Source organism: Manis pentadactyla, chromosome 19 (assembly GCF_030020395.1).
Source record: "Manis pentadactyla isolate mManPen7 chromosome 19, mManPen7.hap1, whole genome shotgun sequence".
NCBI classification, from domain to species: Eukaryota; Metazoa; Chordata; class Mammalia; order Pholidota; family Manidae; genus Manis; species Manis pentadactyla.
This window is the reverse complement of record NC_080037.1, coordinates 442136-462922: the sequence shown is the minus strand read 5'-3', so window position 1 is coordinate 462922 and position 20787 is coordinate 442136. Positions and strand designations below refer to the sequence as shown.

At 47.6% G+C, this 20787-nt stretch overlaps 1 protein-coding gene across 1 annotated transcript in view; it reads left to right on the top strand.

Annotated features, from left to right (window-relative positions):
- MROH9 (maestro heat like repeat family member 9) overlaps window positions 1-20787 on the top strand; it is a 42447-nt gene that overhangs the window by 11508 nt on the left and 10152 nt on the right. Inside the window, exons 6-13 of the mRNA XM_036896841.2 lie at window positions 4654-4772; window positions 7661-7810; window positions 9829-9983; window positions 13208-13373; window positions 13879-14021; window positions 14479-14616; window positions 15949-16069; window positions 19766-19903. Coding sequence (XP_036752736.2) covers window positions 4654-4772; window positions 7661-7810; window positions 9829-9983; window positions 13208-13373; window positions 13879-14021; window positions 14479-14616; window positions 15949-16069; window positions 19766-19903 — 1130 coding nt within the window. The remainder of the gene's footprint in view (window positions 1-4653; window positions 4773-7660; window positions 7811-9828; window positions 9984-13207; window positions 13374-13878; window positions 14022-14478; window positions 14617-15948; window positions 16070-19765; window positions 19904-20787) is intronic.

Here is a 20787-nt window from a genome sequence, read left to right as displayed (position 1 = left end):
AAAAGTGATCCCTAGACAAAATTTGTTTTAATGCCACTTAACAAAGCTTCAAAAGAAGACCTAAAAGTATCAAGTGATTTCCAAACACTTTAACTACTCATCAGGGCCAAACTCAAGGCTACTTCTAGGACTACAGGAAGTCCAGCACTCAACAGGTCCAAATCAACAAAGCCTAACATTCAACAAAAAAATTACTAGGCGTGCAAAGAAGCAGGATACAACCCATAATGAGGAAAAACCTAAACAAAAGGTGACCCAGAAATAACACAGATGATGGAATTAGTAGAAAGAGACATTAAAACAATTAATATGACATTTCATTTTTCTAAGGACTTTGAAGAAAGGATGAACTTGTTAGGTAGAGGCATAGAAAAATTTCTAAAAGACCCAAAGTGAACCTCTGGTGATGAAAACTAATGTATCTGAGATGAGAAACTCTCTGGCAGGGATTAACAATGTCATCTGAAAGAGATCCACAGAAAAAAAAAGACATTTCATTTAGAGAAACCAAAACAGCAAGTTTCTCACCATAAACAATGACAGCCATAGACAGTGGAGTGACCTCACAATGTCCTCAAAGAAAAACCATCTATCTAGAATTTTAAACCAGCAAACATCTTTCAAAAACAAAGTGAAATCAAGACATTTTCAGATATACAAGAGCCAGTAGAATTTATCACCAGCAGACCTGCACTGTCAGAGATATTAAAGGAAATCCTTCAAGAAAAAAAAAATGAACTGGCTGAAAATCTACATCTACAAGAAGGAATGAAGAGCACTGGATTGCAACTGTATAGGTTAATATTAATTTTTTCTTGATTTTTCAGTCTCCTTAAATGATAATTAACTGTTTAAAGTAAAAAATAACAATATAAAAGCTAAATATATGACAAAAATAGCACAGAGGCTTGAAAGGGAGTGAAGTATGAATACTGTTTAAGGGTCTTATACATAAAGCTATGAAATATCACTGAAAAGCAACCTGTGATGTTAAAGATGTAGAATGTAAACTCTGAAGCGGCCACGTAGAAATATAGCAAAATATTATACATACTCCAGCCAAAATGGAATCATAAAGAGCAATCAAAAGAAGACAAAAAAGAGGACAAAATAGAAGGACAAATGGGAAAAACAGAAAACAAATTGTGAAGTGAAGACTTAAACCTATCCAGAATAAATGTGAACATTCTGAATACTTCCAGTGGAAAAGCAGAGATTACCAATTGGATAAAAAGCAAAACTCAACTATTTGCTGCCTATGAAAAAAATCCATTTTAAATATAATGACACAAATCGAATAAGAGTTAAACATTGGAAAATTATATAGCATACCAACACTAGTCAAAACAAACTGAAGCAACTGTACCAGTTTCAAAAAATATATATTTCAGAACAAAAAATGCTTCCAGGGAAAAAGAATAGATTATTTCTTAGTGACTAAATAAGAAGATGTAACAGTCCTAAATATTTATGTATCTGTATGCAAAAATATATTTTTAAAAATCAAAGTACACTTAAGAAAAACTGATAGAATTGCAAGGATAGACAGATCTATAATTACAGTCAGATAATTCAGTACCTCTCTCTCAATAATTCGTAACTAAGCAGAAAATCGATAAGGATATAGATTCAAGCCAACTTGACCTAACTTATCTTTACAGAACACTCCACCAGTAATGGGAAAATGCATGTTCTTTTCAAGGGAAAACAGAAAATTTACCACGGTAGACCATATTCTAAGCCATAAGACAAGTCTCAAGAAATCAAATGGTATTTAAGTCATACAAATATATTCTCTCGCAAATATAGAGTTAAATTAGAAATCGAAACCCCAGATATCTGGAAAATCCAAAATATATGGGAACTACATAGTCTACTTCTAAACAACCCGTGTGTCAAAAAAAAAAAAGTATTAAAAAGAGGAATTGAAAGTACTTTGAAGCAAATGAAAATGAAATAAAAAATTCCAAAATTTATGGGATGGAGCTAAACGAGCTCCCAGAGGGGGAATAAATAGCACCCTACGCCTGTGTTAGAATAGAGAGAAAAGGTCTCAAATCAATGACCTCAGCTTCCACCATGAGAAGTGGAGGAAGAAGAGCAAAAAGAATGCAAAGTTAGCAGAGGAGAGGAAGAAATAAAGATCAGAACAAAACAAAAACAAGCAGAAAGCAGAGAAACAGTAAGAGAAAAGCAATGAAGCCAAAAGCAGTTTCCTTGAGAAGATTGGGGGGAAATCAGAGATTACCAATACCAGGAATAAGAGCAATGACGTCACCAGATGGTCTGTGGGTAATAGAACAACAGTGAGGGATATCACGGACTTTATGCCAATACATTTGACAACTTAGATAAAGTCAATGAATTCGTTGAAAGATACAAACTTGCAAATCTCACTCAAGAAGATTTAACCTGAATACTCTGTATCTATTAAAGAAATTGAGCTAAAAACCTTCTTGCAAAGAAAACTCCAGACTAAAGTGATCTAGCAAACATTTAAGGAAGAAATTATACACATTCTTCCAGAAATGTGAGGAGAATACTTGGCCACTCATTCTATGAGGCCAGCATTACTCTGACACCAAAACCACATAAGGACATAACAAGAAAAATAAAAACGAAAAACTACTGACCAATGTTCCTCAGGACATAGATGCAAAAGCTTTTAACAAGCTTAGCAAATCAATTATTACAATACATGAAAGAACTAATGTATCATGTCATGTGGAATTTGTCCCAGGAGCACAATGTCAATTCAACATTTGAAAATCAATCAGTGTAACATAACACACAGTTCCATACTAACAGATGAAAAAATATGACTACATGATCATTTCAGTAGATACAGAGAAAGCATTTGATAAATTGTAATGTTCATTCCTGATAGGAACTCATAGAAAACTAGGACAAGACAGGGAATTTCTCCACTTGCTGAAGTGTATCTGTGAAAAAGATATAGCTAATATCATACTAATAGTGAAACTGAATGATTTCCCCAAAAGATCAAGAAAAAGACAAGGATATGTGGCATCATTACTTCTACTCAGCATTGTGCTGGACAGAACAGAATAAACAGTTCAGAAATAGGTCCACACATATGTGGTCAAGTGATTTTCGACAAAGATTCAAAGGCAATTCTATAAGGAAGGATTAATTTCAATAAATGGTGTTGGACAAATTGGTTATTAATGTGCAGAAAACAAAAGCTAATTCAAATGGACAAGAGAAGTAAATGTAATACTTAAAACTAGGAAAGTAGGAGAAGTCATCATACCTTGGGTTAGGCAAATATTTCTTAAATGCACAACTGAAAGTGCTATCTATAAATGGGGGGAAAAAAGATAAGTATTTCTGTTTTTGAAAGATACTGTTAAGGAAATAGGTGAGCCAAAGACTACGAGAAAATATTTGCAAGTTATGTATCTGATAAAAGACTTGTATCCTGAATTTTAAGAACACTCAAAGCTCAATAAGGAAACAGACTACCAAAGTTAAAAATAACATTAGGTTTGAATAACCATTCCACCAAAAAGCACCCAAGGCAGGGAGACCCATCACGGGAGGTTCAAAATAGGATCATGGAAGGAATGCGAGTTAAAAACTGCGATGAGATCCCACTACCCGCCCATCAGAATGTCTGCAATTGAGAAGGCTGGCCCCCCATGTGTCAATAAGGATGTGAAGCGGCTGGAACCCCCCTACGCTGCTGCAGGGAAGGGGAAACGGTGCGAGTTTGGAAGATCATGGGACAGGACCCTAAAAGTTACACACGCATCTACCACACGAGTCAGTCGTTCCACACGTAGTACTTGCCTAAGACAAATGAAAGCAAGCATCCATAAGAGGCTTGTTGACAAACTGGCGGCCCTCCGAGTGCCCCAGCGGGTGGGCACTGTGCACACGGCAGGATGGCGCGCCTCAGGAAATGGAGACAGGCGTCCACGCACAGCCGCCAAGTAGCAGCATGAGTTCACTCACATAAAATTAGAAAACACAGACTTGGCAGAAGGCAGGCCAGTGGTTGCCTTTGGGTCCAGGGTGTCCACCAGTGTGGGGAGTTAAAAAGGACCTGGTTTTGGGGGCGATGAATGGGGTGGGTGGGTGGCTGGTGTTTGACTGCACTAGTGTTTTCATGGTTATGTGCGTCTGTGAAAACCAGCCAAACTGGACAGTTAAATAGTTTATCAGCTATATACCTATAAAGCTGTTAAGGAGCTCACAAACATTATTTAAAACCCGCTTTCTCTGGAACTAAGGACATCTGTCCCTGCAGCTTCTGCTGGGAGCTCCTGGCTGTCCTGCAGCCACTCCCCCAGCTCTTTGCAAGAGGCCCCAAGTCCGCTCCCCTAGACTCTCCAGCCAGTGGCTCTCCCGGAACACAGGACGCGTGTCTGAGGGCCTCACTGTATCTGACATCCGGCCAACCTATGAAAGTTATGTCTTCATTCCTGTTCACGGAGGCCTCTCTTAAACACTGCATAAGCTCTGGGCCAGTACAACCACAATATTTCATCGGACTGAACTATCACATAGTTAAATATCCAGAAAACTTAGGTCCCCAGAACTGGGTAGAAGAGGGATCTGGAAAGGGAAATGTGTGCAAGGAGCCAGTGACAAAGTAAAAACCTTGAGCTCTTTTCTTTGACGCAGCAGATATTGAAAAAAATAAAACTACAATGTGCAAGCCCAGAAATCATTGCCTTTCCCACTCTCCCTCTGAAATGGAATTCCTGCCCAAGATCTTGCAAAGGGACAAAACCAAATTTGCTCAGGTAACTCAGCCCCCACTTTATCCCACGGCTTTTCTTTCATGTGTATTACTACTTTTAGTAGCAACTTATGGCAAGAGTTTACATTTTCAGTAAATTTTTTCTATTTTTAAAAAATGTAGTGAAGCAAAGAGTGAACAATATATAGAGTATTTGGACCCCCGAGTTCCATGTTAATCAGTAGGGTGCCTATTTTTCCTGACAGCAGCAATTTATTCGACTTTATTTAACCCTCATAGAATGCAAGTGAGGTGGGCATTTCCTAGTTTTATGTTTCGTTTGTCTGGCTAACAAACAGGTCACTAAAAAGGAGGAAGTTCTAGCAAAATTAATGGAGTCACCAATCAACAGGCTTTTCAGTAGTAGTATAATTTACTCAGAAACTATCAAAATACTGTGATACAGATTTTTAAAAACCTATTAAATCAAAATATTTTTAAGTGATAAGCCTGAGCACCAAGTACATAGTTTTTACACTGACCCCACCCTCGGGAGGCCCTGGGGCTCTCTAGCCCTGGGTCCCTCAGGTTCTTCAAAGCCTGGCCTGCCTGGCTCTTGGGAGGTGGGCCCACCCTGGGCCCTGGCCGGGCAGACCAGCACAGCAGAGCTGCTGGAGAGCCCCTCCAGTCACACCGTCTCAGGCCAGGAGGGTTCAGGTTCCTCCTAAAACCACAGATGGAGAACAGAGTCTCTCCTCCCCTGGCTGAGACAGAGGGCGCTGTGGGCGCCAAGCAGGTGCAGGGCCTAGACATCACACACAGCACGATTGGACGCTGTAGGAACATCCTGTGTGCGTGTCTGCATGACGGCACGGCTTCCAAGACCGAGCATTCTTGGCCCACCTCCCCTCAAAAATCAAGCCTGATTGACGATGTTGTTCATTTGCATGAAGAACAACCTGTGTGGGTTTACTAGAAACTCCTTCTATACGCCCTCCATCCTCCCCTCCAGGGCCCTGGAGACAGACCCTGAGCATGGCTGGGCTAGTGAGCCCAGGACCACAGCCTACCCTGGGCCCCCGCCAGGCCACCCACAAGGCTCTCCATGCCTGCGCCCAGGCCCACCGTCCTGTCTGACAGGAGCCTGACATCCCGAACACTTAGAAACCCTCCCGTTTGGGGCGTATGCTCTGGCTTCCACATTCAGTTCCAGCTGTGAGGCTGTGCAGGCCCAGGGCTGGCTCTGTGCACAGGTGCAGCTGGGAACCTGGGCTGAGGGCTTTCCGAGGCAGACCGGGACTGGGGGAGCAAGGTTCTCGGGTGGAGCTGGGGACCAGGAGGATCCCCAGTCCAAGGGTGCACACAGTAGGGTGAGCATCGAGGTTTGTAGCAAGAGGGCAAGAAGCAGAGCACCTTCACACAGGAGAACTGGGTTTTTTGAAAAGCAGCTGACTGAGTAAGGGGCTGCCCTGTGGAGTGGCCACTGTGAGAGAGGGCGCCACATTCCTGGGGCCCGCAAGTCCCAGACTAACCGTTAGCAGCAAAAGGGTCACACCCAGAAAACTAGAAACCCCACTCACAGGAGCAGAGAGGCAGGGTCTCCACATAACAGATCTATTTATGAGAAGAGGCTCCTCACAGATTTGTGACTTAAAAAATAAAGGTAGGTCAAACATGGAGAAATAAACAAGTGAATATCAGTCAATAGTATGTTATGCAGCTATCACAATGACTGTCATTAGGACTGTTTAATAAGATGGTATAATAGGGACACAGAGGAGGAGAGAAAGGCCTCCCTCAAATCCAGACCGTCCCATGTGACTGGTATGTCTCTGAAGAGCCATGTGTTGGCCACATTGATAAGGTGACCCTCTCATTTGATGCACTCCACTGTCCCCCGTGGACCCTAACACCAGCTCCAGGTTCCACTGGGACTTGCTCCTTCTACAGCTTTTAAACAGACATTGAAATAAAGTATTTCTTTGAGTGAACACATATTCTAAAGAGATCAGTCTCCCTTACAATGGTTTTTTTTTAATTCAACATCTTAAAGAATTAAATCTGGCTTTCTTGAAGCAGGACAAACTTAATAAAATTCAGTCCACTTCTCCAAGCCTCAGCGACCCACCTTTCGCTTCTTCCACAGCTGGAAAGAATATGTCCTTGCTCAGACCTCAGTCCTGCCCTACCCACCAAAAAGAGCTACATTTCATCCCCTTAAAGGGGATGCAGAAAAGCTTTTGTTGACAAGAGTGGTTTCCTTCTGTCCTTGGAAGAATGACTATACGTGTACATATGTGTGTATTATATGCAATGACATGATACATACATACAAAAAGAGAAAATGTGGCTCATTCATCTTCCTTAACTGAGTGTTCCCCATCACAGAATTCTGCTCACATTTTGTGTCCGCGGATGTTCCTCTTAAAAGGGGTTGTCGGGTGGCAGCTTCACTATGGACATAAGGGCTTTTTCTCTTCCTTCTTCCTGATCTTTCCCTGGGGGACCCTCGGCCACCCTGCCTTTCGGGCTCCATCCCCTCCTGCGTCTTCTGCTCGTCAAGCTTGTTTCTGATCTGAGCAAACCCATTTCCAAAGCTGAAGAAAGCCACAATAATCTCCAATAGTTGAACAGCTAAACTGGGGCAAAGTCGACATTGGACGATTCCTTCTCATTTTAATGCCCCAGTTCTCCACGTCCCCCGGGCCTGCCCCAGAGCTGACTTAACCAAAGGAAGTGTTTTCATTGCTTTAAAAATCATAAGAATGAGCACAAAAGTAATTCAGTTTCAACGATAGTCCTCTTCATGCCGACACAGTAGTAAATATAATCCTTAACTTGCTTTTGGGAGAGGAAGCCCGAACGGCTGAGTACCTAGGGCCCACCTGGCCCCGGAGGTCAGCCGCCTCCTCTGCCGCAGGAAGGCCTGAGCACGCCTCCCCCTGGTTTCAGATCATAGGACAAAGCCTGCAGCCCTCCTTGCTGACCGACTTTGTGTGGACCCTCCTGATGACCCTCTCCACGGCCGATGGCTCCACGGCATCCAAGGCAGCCACCCTCCTGCAGCTGACCCTGGAGCATCACACCCACAAGGTCACCGCGGTGAGGCGCCGGCCCGAGCGGGAGCGGCCACTCTCTGATGCTCTTTCTGCCTTTACTGCATATCTTCTTTTCATATCTATTCACCTCTATGGCTCATTATGTCACGTTAATATTTTTTGTGTGAAATATTTTAAGCCTACAGAAAAGGGTCCCAATACCCATCACGCCGAATTGTAACATTTCACCATTTTTGTCTCACATTTTTAAAATAAATACATTAGTAACAAGGAAACAGGACAGCTGTAGTTGAAAGGCCATGTGTGACCATTAAGGGCCCCCAGCTTGCGGGAGGGCCGGCCACTTAACTGTGGGGCCCAGCGTAATACAGAATGTACGGCTTCTTGTTCAAAACACAGGAAAGGACTGTAAATGAGCAAATACATGGGGTGTTTCCCTTTCCCCCACCATTTCTCTCAATTTGCCACTGTGTTTTTAGTTTCTATTTTATGTCTTTGTTAGTAAAGGCAACAGCTAAAACTTTAAATTGTGAGCAGGAATTTTACCACCCAGCTTCAGATTGTTCAGTGCCAGTTATAGATGTAAATGTGAGAGATTCATCTCAACAAAATAATGCAACTCGTATTTCACGGCATCCTTACCCCAGGAGTGGAAGCACTACACCGCTGACCCCACATGTCTGCTTCACTCCGGCCATGCACACTGCCTCTAACACGCATCACCCTCCACCCCCAGCTTATTGGTCAGCAAGGAAAGACTGAAAGGCAGAGAGGTTGCAGGTGACCCTTTTTCTCTCCTCCTATGGCATCATTTCAGCCTCCCACAGAGCCCAGGGCTGCTTCCCGAGGGGTGTTCCCAAGGGCCGGCTCCACTGAGGGAGCACTGGGGGCCCAGGACAGCCCTTCCCTGACCCAGTCGTGGCTCATCCAGAACTGTGAGGAGGCCCAGTGGTGCCATGCAGAGCCCCTGCAAAGGAGGAGAAGCCAGCCAGAGACTAGGCGTGTACCACCAGCCTCCCCTCTGGAAAATCTCTCAACGCAGAGGAAAACATCACAGAACTGGGGTCTGGCAGTTAGGCGCCCCACCCCAGCTCCCACAAAGAACCCCACTGCTCAGCACCGTGGGCTCTTGTCCTAAACGGGGTTAGCTTCTGAAGTCAGTCATGAGGAGAAATTGTGTGTGGTTAAATTATCCCTGAGAACCCCTGTATTACACTTTGATACATGGATTTATAATCTCTGAGTAATCCTAATGTGGCAAGTCTCTCCTTGAGGACTGAAGCTGTGGGGTCTGTGCAGACCAGTGTCAGCATCTCCCACTCGCATGCCGGAGCCTCAGTCCTGCACAACGTAACACTTCACTTGTCACTTTTTTTGTTCAGGGCAGAGGGTTACACACAGGTAGTTAAGTTGTATGTGAGGCAGTTGCAATGGGACGTAAGGTCACATCAACCAAGTGCTCAGCTTATGTTTCTGAGAAGTATTTTCAAACTAAGAAGGGAGGTGATCTCAGTGGATTAAATCTGACATTGAACATACAACCATTCAGAGGAGATGAATTCCAGATCCAGCTAGAACGAATATAAAGGGGAAAAATAAAGCTGGCATGAGGCCCTGAGCGGAGCCTGTGAGGCTATGGCCCAGCACTGACCAAGCCGGGCCGTCACCCACGCGGCTCCCCTCTCCCGCCAGAGACTTTTTTGAACTATGTGGTTCTATTGTTATTCCATTCGGTTATCTTGACTTTCTTCTCAACACATGGGTTATACATGTGTTTTCTATATTGATCTTATGTGTCTTACATAATGAAGTCTATCCCCCCAAAATAAACTTTTCTTTTAAAAAAGGGTATTTTCCCACCATCAGTCACGGCACAGGTTCATTCCTCATCCTAGTAGTAAATATCGTGCGGTGGCGGTCACACTCCTAGATCGCTTCCTGCGAGTGCCGGCCGCCGTCCTGGTCGTGCTGAGGCCTGACTTCGCAGGTCCAAGAAACACCTCGGTTTGGAGCGGCCGTGGGACAGGAGACGCCTGTTGACTCGTGCAATTGTTTTTCCAGGTGTCCAAGATCGTGGATGCTATTTATAAGCAGCTGTGTAGAAACTCCTCCCACGTCGTGAAGGACGCGATGCTGCGGATCATCACCTTGCTGACACGCACCTACCCTAAGATGGTCATCTTTCAGCTTATGGACTGTCCGGTCCCTGCAGACCAGTAAGGCCCCCACGCCTCCCACAAGGGTTTGCTCACAGCCTGCAGAGCCAGAGAGCCGGGTGCCAGGCAGGTCTGGCTGCCTGCGTGCTCAAAGAGGCCGCATCGTGGGGGATGAGCGCAGGGTCTGAGTAAGATCTCGCATGTTTCTCGCATCCGTGTGCACTACCTGGCTCACCATAGACCGTCAAGGAAAGATCAGTCACTGGGGTTGATCCAAGGCTTTAACTGTTCCACTGCATATCCCAGAGGAAAGAACCTCTCTTCAAAGGGGTAATAGGCTTTTCTCCCCAATACGTGGTAAAATTCAGTAGGTTTTTTTTCCTTGTTTATGAAGGACAGATGTAAGGTGCTTCTACTCACTAATAAGATAATGACACATTAAGATTCCCAGATATAACTGGGAGTCCCCTGTCCTTTTACCGTTTATCTGAAATTCATGGCCCACAATCACAATAAATATTTAAGAAGAAAAGAATGCTGATGTGGTCCTGCGGATGGTGTGGCCCCGGCAGGCCCACAGAAGGCCTTGCTCAGGGACTTCAGCCCTTTCCTGCAGCTGGTACACTGGAAAGGAAGGCATTGTTTCTCCACTATAAACAGGGTAAAATGCAGGAAGTTTTATTATGGGAAAGATTCAGGCTTTGGAAACAAAAAACCAGCCATGAGGTGGTCCACAATCCCCAGCTGTGAAATGAGGAACGTTTTTTATAAATCTGTTATATGGGCTGATGTCTGTGAAAGATGCATTGAAAGCAACAAAATGCTAGACCAATTATATGACAACTTCCTTTTTCCAACTCAAAGATGGTATTTATTTAGGAAGCTTTACTATTTAGAAAATTCCTGGAAACCAAAAATCTCATTTCAAACTAAGTTTGCTGTGTGTGTGTGTGACCAGCCTTCCAGCACTTTGTGGAAGAGAGGGTATCTGCCCACATTGACATAAGATAAACGGTGCCAATGACTCCAATACCAGCAATATGTCCTGAGGAGGTACAGAAAGCATGATTGGTTAGGTGGACCTAATTAAAACGGTTGCCCACAGGTTTGTGAAATACTAGGCAAGGTCTAGGGAAGGCTAGGATTTGGAGGGAAGCTAAACCAGAGAAACATGGGAAGATCTGATCACAGAAATATGGCCAAGATCTAAGGGACCAAGACAGGGGGAGTGGGGTACAGTGTGGCCATGGCTCTCAGAGGGAGAGCGGGTGGGAGTGGCTCCAATGCAGGAGCTGAGCACGTCTAGGCCCCTGGGCCAGGCCCTCGGGGCAGAGGCTGACACAGCGTTCAGAGCCTGCAGGGCTGACCGGGCACCAGGAATATGTCACTGAAGAAGCATGATGTCCCCTCAGGGGCCTGTGTGCTGCCATGGGCGTGCAGTAGAGTGGTTCCTAAATGTGCCATCGTAGGAGAAACCTTGCAGAGAGGCTGGGCATGTAGGGAAGGGGCTGGGGGACCAGAGGAGTGGCCAGAAGATGGGGACCTAGTCACTCTGTGTTACTAAGAGTGTGACATTCAGCAAAACAGCCCCCTCCTCTGAGCTCTGTTTTTAAATTTAATTTTCTAATTTTTAATTCATGTTGTTAGTTTTCTATGTTGTTTTGCACCTAGTTGGTTCTATCCACTGGCCTCTATTTGTATGTTAATCTGTATTTTCATGCCAGTCTTTAAATACTCTATTACCCTGGACAGACAAGGTCACAGGCGGGCGGGACAGAGAACGGTGTACGCACAGGGAGCTGGCCAGTTCCAGACGTCAAGCTGGGCAGATATTTAAATAGCAGCAGGAAATGAACTTGCAGGCCTGCAGACTGTGTTTTCCAGAAGATCTTATGGAAGCTCATTCTCTGCTGTCAAGGAGATCCTTTCCAAGTAGGATATCAGTTTGTTCTGGATGGGTCTGCAGTGTCTCTGCTGTGTGAACACATAAACCAGGACTCGCCCTGATCCATGTCACAGTCACATGTGGGAAATGAATACCTGCGGTGGCTACCGGAGGGGGTGGGGGGCTGTGTCTGCAGCCCCCCGATGACCCCCGGGGCTGTGTCTGCAGCCCCCCTGATGACCCCCGGGGCTGTGTCTGCAGCCCTCATGATGGCCCCCGGGGGGGGGGGTGTCTGCAGCTCCCCTGATGGCCCCCGGGGGTGTGTCTGCAGACCCCCTGATGACCCCCGGGGCTGTGTCTGCAGCCCCCCTGATGGTCCCCGGGGGGGGTGTCTGCAGCCCTCATGATGACCCCCGGGGCTGTGTCTGCAGCCCCCCTGATGGCCCCCGGGGCTGTGTCTGCAGCCCCCCTGATGACCCCCGGGGGGGGGTGTCTGCAGCCCTCATGATGATCCCCGGGGCTGTGTCTGCAGCCCCCCTGATGACCCCCGGGGCTGTGTCTGCAGCCCCCCTGATGGCCCCCGGGGGTGTGTCTGCAGCCCCCCTGATGGCCCCCGGGGCTGTGTCTGCAGCCCCCCTGATGACCCCCGGGGGGGGTGTCTGCAGCCCTCATGATGATCCCCGGGGCTGTGTCTGCAGCCCCCCTGATGGCCCCCGGGGCTGTGTCTGCAGCCCCCCTGATGGCCCCCGGGGGTGTGTCTGCAGCCCCCCTGATGACCCCCGGGGCTGTGTCTGCAGCCCCCCTGATGGCCCCCGGGGGTGTGTCTGCAGCCCCCCTGATGACCCCCGGGGCTGTGTCTGCAGCCCCCCTGATGGCCCCCGGGGCTGTGTCTGCAGCCCCCCTGATGGCCCCCGGGGGTGTGTCTGCAGCCCCCCTGATGGCCCCCGGGGCTGTGTCTGCAGCCCCCCTGATGGCCCCCGGGGGTGTGTCTGCAGCCCCCCTGATGACCCCCGGGGCTGTGTCTGCAGCCCCCCTGATGGCCCCCGGGGCTGTGTCTGCAGCCCCCCTGATGACCCCCGGGGCTGTGTCTGCAGCCCCCCTGATGGCCCCCGGGGCTGTGTCTGCAGCCCCCCTGATGACCCCCGGGGCTGTGTCTGCAGCCCCCCTGATGGCCCCCGGGGGGGGTGTCTGCAGCACCCCTGATGGCCCCCGGGGCTGTGTCTGCAGCCCTCATGATGGCCCCCGGGGGGGGAAGGGGTGTCTGCAGCCCCCCTGATGACCCCCGGGGCTGTGTCTGCAGCCCCCCTGATGGCCCCCGGGGCTGTGTCTGCAGCTCCCCTGATGGCCCCCGGGGGTGTGTCTGCAGCCCCCCTGATGGCCCCCGGGGCTGTGCCTGCAGGTCTCTGGTACTGATGTGGCATGCAGCCGGTTCTGAGTCAAGCGTGGCCCCTCACATGCTGCAGACAATTTTGCTGATCCTGAAAGGGAAGCCTGGGCAGACACAGGACAGCCCGATGGAAAAAAGACGCTTCTCTATGGATGCTGCCAACATGATGCCTGTGGTGGTAAATCACGCACGACTGTGCCCTTTCCCCAACCGTAAGCATCTCCACCCACCCGCTTGGTGCAGTCCTGCACTCAGTGTTCATTCACCCCACACACACTTACTGGGTGTGCACCGCGAACCATGCCTGGCCACAGGGCCATCAGTTCCAGTAAGAGACGCAGACAAGAAAGCGGAGCAAACGGCTGCCTCTCATTAGCCATCCCTCTGCCCTGGGCGTTAGGCACACAGGGACCTGCCTTCTTCACGCCCCGTGTGAGGGGGGCTGGGGCCATGCCCTCCTGGGGAACGGGGCTGCTTCCTGCTGGCTGGCAGCCAGGGCACGGTGGACAGGGCCCCGGGAGCCCATGGCCAGAGCACCTCAGCACAGCTCCTGTCCTTGAATGATGGGCACACACTGCTGCCCGGCCTGCTTCAAGGGGGGTGGGGGCTGCACAGTCTCCCACCCTCCACACAGTGAGGGGTTTTGAGGGAGAAGACACCACCGGCATCCTTTTCTCCTGCAGGCATGCCAGGCCCTGTGCACACTGCTGCCTATGAAGTCTTACAGGAAGACGGTGGCCCAGTTCTTCCCCCAGCTCCTGATGGCCCTCCTACTTCAGCTGTTTTACAGCAGCAGCCTGAGACTGACCACTGGGGAGAGGCCTTTGTGAGATGGTTTTGTTATTTCAGACTGAATAAGGGCTGTCAGTCATTTACACCCCGTATCCCGTATCCGTATCCCGGGGGCAGGGCACCCCTTCCCTGCAGACTCCTCCTCTCAGGAAGACAGAATATCCCCAGAAAAGCCAGTCCTCAGTACCTAGAGGCAGCTGACCTCCCCCGAGCGTGTGTGGGGTTGAAGAGCTGCCCCGCAGAACAGGTTGATTCCTGCAGCCACAGGGTCCATGGGGGGAGAGCAGGGATTTTACAGTCTGTAGACAGGTCCACCCCGCATCCCAGGTGCTGCTCATCAGGGAGGCGGACAGCAGCTGGCTGGCTTCCTCTCTGAGAAACGGCCCCTTTCCCAAAGCTGCATCCTGCCCGGGATGGAATGAGAAGGTAGGGCACACACGCTTACATGGCAGCCACTGCCCGGCGGTGACCCTGCTCCTCTCTGGGGCCAGGTTTGCCCAAGATGCCCTGCGGGCTCTGCTGAGTTGCTCCGGACTGCAGCAGGTGGACTGTGCTCTTGAGAGAAGGAAGTTATGGAGCCAGTGTTCTCACGAGCTGTCTCACCACCACGGGGTCCACCTCATCGCCAAGTAAGAACAGGTCTTTGCACGGGGTCTCAGCCCACTTCCCCCTCCTCCTGCAAGTCAGTCACTCCCTCTTCCAAATCTTACTGATGATCCGAGGTGCCATCTGATTTCTACTTCGCCACTCACTTTGAGGGGCTTTTACTCTGCGGCAGTTCTCCCTTCCCTTGCCCTCTTGTCTAGCCCGGATACCCAGCTCCACAGAGCACCTCCTCTTTCAGATTTGGATAGCTGGCAGGGAACCCGTTTCCCCATTCTGGCTCTGCAGGCATCAGACGGTTGTAGATGGACTTCCATTTATAAGAGGGCCAACAAAACCTGCTCTCAGTGAGACAGAGACACGTGGGACAATATAACAGAAAGGAATTATACTTTTCTTGTACTAGAAAGGGTATTTCTTTCTCGTTAGCCTCTTTGTGAATAGCAAGCTTCTGATTAGAAATCAGGTCTTTCTGATGAGGAACCCAGATGCGTGGGCTCACAGCCCCATGGCCCATCGGGAAGTGCTGACCCAGAAGGTGCCGTCCATCTGGTCTCGGTGCTTTCAAAACAGCATCTGACTTGCGCGTGGATTTCAGGAGCACATCTCGTTTTGTGAGCGTGTGCTGCACCCGCCCCTGCCGTGGCCCCCGTTGAGTCACTCCACCCTGTAGCACCTCAGATCGTCTTGCTCAGGCGTGGTCTCTAGACCAGCAGGAACACATTGCCTGGGGGTTCAAAGCACAGGATGCTTTGGCTCAGTCCCCGGTTGCTCGGTCAGAATCTGCACCACATTGAAGTTTGAGAAGCCCCAGCCTGGAGCACTGACCGGGGTCCTCAAAGAGGGTCTGTCACACCATCCTGCCCAATCCTGCCGCTGCCCATCTGATCAGGGCCAGCCGGACGGCCGCGTGTCAGGGGAATAGCTAAGAGCATCAGGGTACCCCACCTTCCTCCTGAGCAGCCCCGGAGAGCCCCGAACTCTTGGTCTTTATATCATTCAAGAGAAGAACTTGTTCTAAAGTCACAAAGGTGACCTGCGTAGCCGTCTTGGATCAACAGTGTGACTCATTTTCCAGCCCTTTGCTCAGACATGGATGGCAGCTTGTGGTGACCAGGTGTTCTGCTCCATGGACTGGGTGGGAGCGACGGGCATCAGGAGAGATGGCAGTGCCCAAGTATATGTTCCCAGAATTTGTGCAGAGCCCATACATGGGGCTGCTTGATGAGGGACTATTAGAGAATATCTTTCTTGTTATCTGGGTGGTAGAAAATAGGAAAATGATTCTTCGCGGCCATTAGCTGATGGGCAGGTGTCCCACCTTCTGTGCTGACGCGGCACTTTGTCCTCCTTCACAGAACTCTCAGCGAGTATCGCTTCCCGCAGTTCCCACAGACCCTGCAGTATCTCTACAAGCTCTCGGTGGAGGGGCCCAGAATGTCCAAACACAGTATCATCACAGTTACATTCCTCATGGAAGTGAGTCTGACTGGGAGACCAAGCAACCAGGTTCTATCTCCTGTCCCTACCCAGCCCTAAGTCAGCTCTCCACCCTTCACCTCCCTCCCTGAACCCTGGCGCTCACCCAGAGACTGGCGGAGATGGTGCCTCAAGTCCTGGGCATGAGGTGGAGGATTACGAGAGCATCGTGCCTCTGGCCTGCTCCGCGGGCTGGCTTTGGTCCTTTCCCAGGGGCCGGGGATTTGCGCAAACACTAATTTTCTTCTGTGCAGTACCAGATCACGTATCTCCACATGCTTGTTAAAGTGTATCACGGGCTAACTGGGTTCACAGAAGATGGAACACCTGGGGCCAAATAACGCTGTGGACTCTCCAGTCCAAATAACAGGGTGAAGTGAAGATAAGGGGCTGTTTTACTTCATATATGAGTGTTACACCATATATCTTAATGCCACGCTAGAGTCAAGCAAATCAAGGAAGTGCTCTTGCTTCTAAAAAGCATGTGGGAAGTTCTGTAAGTTGAAATGATCTGAGTCAAATCTAATTTTCCAAAAAAAATAATATATAGTAAGAAGTATTGGTCTAAGGGGCAAGGCCAAATATTTTCAGAGGTTTGACGTGAAGTCAGCCAAACTGGGAATTAACTGTACGGGCACATCCTGGCACTGCGCTGCCCGCTTGTAAAGCTCTCAGATGACGCATAAATCAGTTTGGCCAAGCGGTGCCGTGGCAAATCCAGTGTCTTTCAAACTGGCCTAATCCATGCAAATATCTCATTTTTATTATGGGACTTATTATTTTTGTTGTATTGTCTTTTAACGGACAAACATTAAGTCAGTCCAAAAAGCTCCCCTAAAATGGTACGTTCAGAAGAAATTTACAAGCTACATAAGACTGACATAAGCATCATTAATGTGACAGATCTGCATTAATGAGAACTAACTGCTTCTCCTGTCATGAGTGGTATTGTTTTTGTGAAAGTTCTTTGACATCAGAAAGAATGCTCCCTGCTGTGGGTGAACCACTTGCCTGGCCCTCCGGGACTCAGTGGAGACCACATTCTTCCACTACTTCCTCTGATTGGAACTTCCGGGCAGCCCTGACCTGCCAGTTCATCTTGAGGCCACGTGGCTTTGTTATGAGCATGCATTCTAGTATTTTACCTTATTTCGGTCTTATCAGCCTGCAAATTTAAGACAGTATTATCAACATGTATCCATTTATTTATATCCATTTGCTATTTCCAGTTTTCTTCTAATATAAATGGAAATAGTGCCTAAATCTTAGTGCATAAATCTTCTTTCTTTTCATACTTTAGATTATTTTCTTCCAGTAGATTCCAAGAATCTGAAATAACTACTAAAAAGTGTAAACATTCTCCAGGCTATGGATCTTTAATGCCAAACGGATTCCTGGGAGACATGCCAACCAGTGTCCCCCATGCAGCTTCTTAGGGACCCCTTGTTAATGGGTGACTTCCTCCATAGTTTACAGCTTTGACACACAAATGGGAAGACGGTTCTCTTAAATCTCCAAGTGTCTATAGGCTTTCTTTTTTTTCCATTTAAACTTTCTTCTCGGTTTCTTCTTTTATTATACATACCATGGTATATATTTTTTAAAGGTGCTTTTCAAATGTTTTGCTTTAGGGAAGTTACTGATTTTTTCTACTGCAGTATTGTCGATATGCCATCTTATATCGGTTTCAAGTAAAAAACACAGTGGTTCAACAGTTACCTGTATTATTAAATCCTCACCCCGACTAGTGCTATTACTGTCCATCAACATAGGAAGATGTCACAGAATCGTTGACTATATTCTCCATGCTGCACTTCCATCCCTGTGACCATGAAGTCACTGATTTTTTTTTTAATTATTTTTTATTGAAGGGTAGTTGACGCACAGTATTACATTACATTAGTTTCAAGTGTAGAACACAGTGATAAAACATTTATATACATAATTCTAGGTTCCAGCTATCACCCTACCAAGCTGTTACAATATCTTGACTATATTCCTTATGCTATACATTACATCCCGGTTACTTATTTATTTTACCATTGGAAGTCTGTCCTTTTTTTTTTTTTTTTTTGTGAGGGCATCTCTCATATTTATTGATCAAATGGTTGTTAACAACAATAAAATTCTGTATAGGGGAGTCAATGCTCAATGCACAATCATTAATCCACCCCAAGCCTAATTTTCATCAGTCTCCAATCTTCTGAGGCATAACAAACAAGTTCTTACATGGAGAACAAATTCTTACATAGTGAATAAGTTACATAGTGAACAGTACAAGGGCAGTCATCACAGAAGCTTTCGGTTTTGCTCATGCATTATGAACTCTAAACAGTCAGTTCAAATATGAATACTCATTTGGTTTTTATACTTGATTTATATGTGGATACCACATTTCTCTCTTTATTATTATTATTTTTAATAAAATGCTGAAGTGGTAGGTAGATACAAGATAAAGGTAGAAAACATAGTTTAGTGTTGTAAGAGAGCAAATGTAGATGATCAGGTGTGTGCCTGTAGACTATGTGTTAATCCAAGCTAGACCAGGGCAATAAAACATCCACGTATGCAGATTTCTCTCAGAACAGGGGGGGTGAGGTTCTAAGCCTCACCTCTGTTGATCCCCAATTTCTCACCTGATGACCCCCCTGCGACTGTGCCTGTCTTAGGTTGTTCCTCCCTTAGGAAGTCACTGATTTTTGTGATCTGGGCATTATTTTTGTGAAAGTTCTTTGGCATCACAAAGAATCCATGGTCTCTCCTCCTTCTCACCCACTCGCCCTCCCCTGCTCTCTATTTTTCTGTATACTCGATGTGTCTCAGTGATATTTTTTAATTCTCCCATGAAAATTGTTTTTATATAAAGCTGTCCTTGTGTTCGTAAGAGACATTTAAAATCTGTCTATGTTGGCTGCTAGTCATTTGATGCATTAAGGTTCTTGATATTTGCATCTGCATTCTGGACATTAGCCGCTTAAGACAAACTCTCCCCATGGCCCCCAGGTCCCGGCCCAGCCGCCCTGTCTGCCCTGCCGCCTCACACTCTCTAGCCTCCGCTTCCCTGCCCATCTGTCACCCGGCACCTCTCAGGTGCTCAGGCACAGCTGCTTGACCTGCCCCAGGGCCTCTGCACGTGGGTCACCCTCCTTGGACACATCTCCTCCAAATGCTTGATCTCACGAATGCCACTCTGCTTTCAAGGCTGAATCTACATATCGCCTTTCCTTCTAAACTCAATCTACATGACACAGTCTACATTCTGTACTATGGCTCACAGTCAGCAACGTTTTCATTAGGACAGTACAGTTTTCCATAACATGGGGTCATGTACAGTATCCGCATCCTCAGCTGGTTTATAAACCCCATGGCCATGGGCCGAGGCTGTTGTTTCCCCATTGACTGGCACAGGGCCTGACCTACACGTATAAATACTCGCCATCAAGGAGCTCAGCCACCTGACTGTAATCAATTTACATGTATGCACATAGCAAAGCATATATTTCCCACCACTACTGTCCCTCTCCTCTCCTTTCTTCTATGAGCGCAGAAACGTCTGCAGGCTCCTTACAAGCGCTCGGAGTCTTACTGTAACTTGTGTTCCAGTTTCACTGAAAATGTCTTGATTTTTACACCTCAAGCAGGGACTGTGCATCGGCCTTTATTCTGCCTATAAACTTATCAACTGTTTTCTTTCAGCTTCTGAATAACTTCTTCAAGGACCCATTGCCAGAAGAATTTATGATTTTGTTCAGAAACTGGGTCAATGACTCCAATCCCGCAGTGTGCAAACTGAGCCTGCGGAAAATCGCCAGCATGGCCCCAGTCATCAACGAGGTGCGTGTGCGGTCTGCGTCTGCGCCATCAGGAGTGGGAGTCTGAGATCTGACACCAAGCAGTGTCCTCGCTGGTAAAACACAGATGTTTCAGTGTCTGTAAAGCTGAGACACCATCAAAGGAGGATGCATTTAGTCAATTCAGTGGTGTTTACCCCTTACTTGTGCTTTTCCCAGAAAACCACTCAGACTTCCCAGCAGTGCCCTTCATGAGCTCCTCCTTACAGGCTCAGCCTCACAGAGACCTGGAAATTTCCCTCCGACATGCACAGGTGCATGCAAGCCAATGCTTATCTCAGAGCCCCCAGGCTTTGACCCCGCTGGTCACCTCCAGGCAAACGTCACTGATTCTGACCTCTGGCCGTCTCTTCCATCTCAGAGCCACACCAGCCAAGGAGGCTGCTTACTCCTTGTTTTGTGTGGATAGTTCTCCACACTGACTCTTGAACTGATAGCTTAGAGCCTATCAGTGGGAACCGTTTTGCATTTAGAATGAAGTGAGTCGTGGTCTGTTTGCTCTGTCCATTCTTTTTGCAAATGGAAAGTTACCTGTTGCCTTGTCTAATGACCTTCCCAATGTTATTAACAACTGAAAGGGGGCTTCCATGCCAAGGTCAGTCCATGAGAATGAAAGGGAAATAGAGCGCCTCTGCAGTGAGGTCTCACGCACCACCTACTAGTGAAGGCGACTTTCCAGCCAGACACGAGGGGCCTCTGGGGGTTACTGGCAAACGGTGTTTATTTCTTCACCCTTTTCTTTGCACCCTTTCCTTCTCTTCTTTGGTGCCTGCTTTTCATAAGCATTTTCCATTGCCTTACATGTTTCGTTGCCTTACAATTGATGCAGATCACCTGGCTTAGTGGCTCAGAGGCTTTTATATCCAA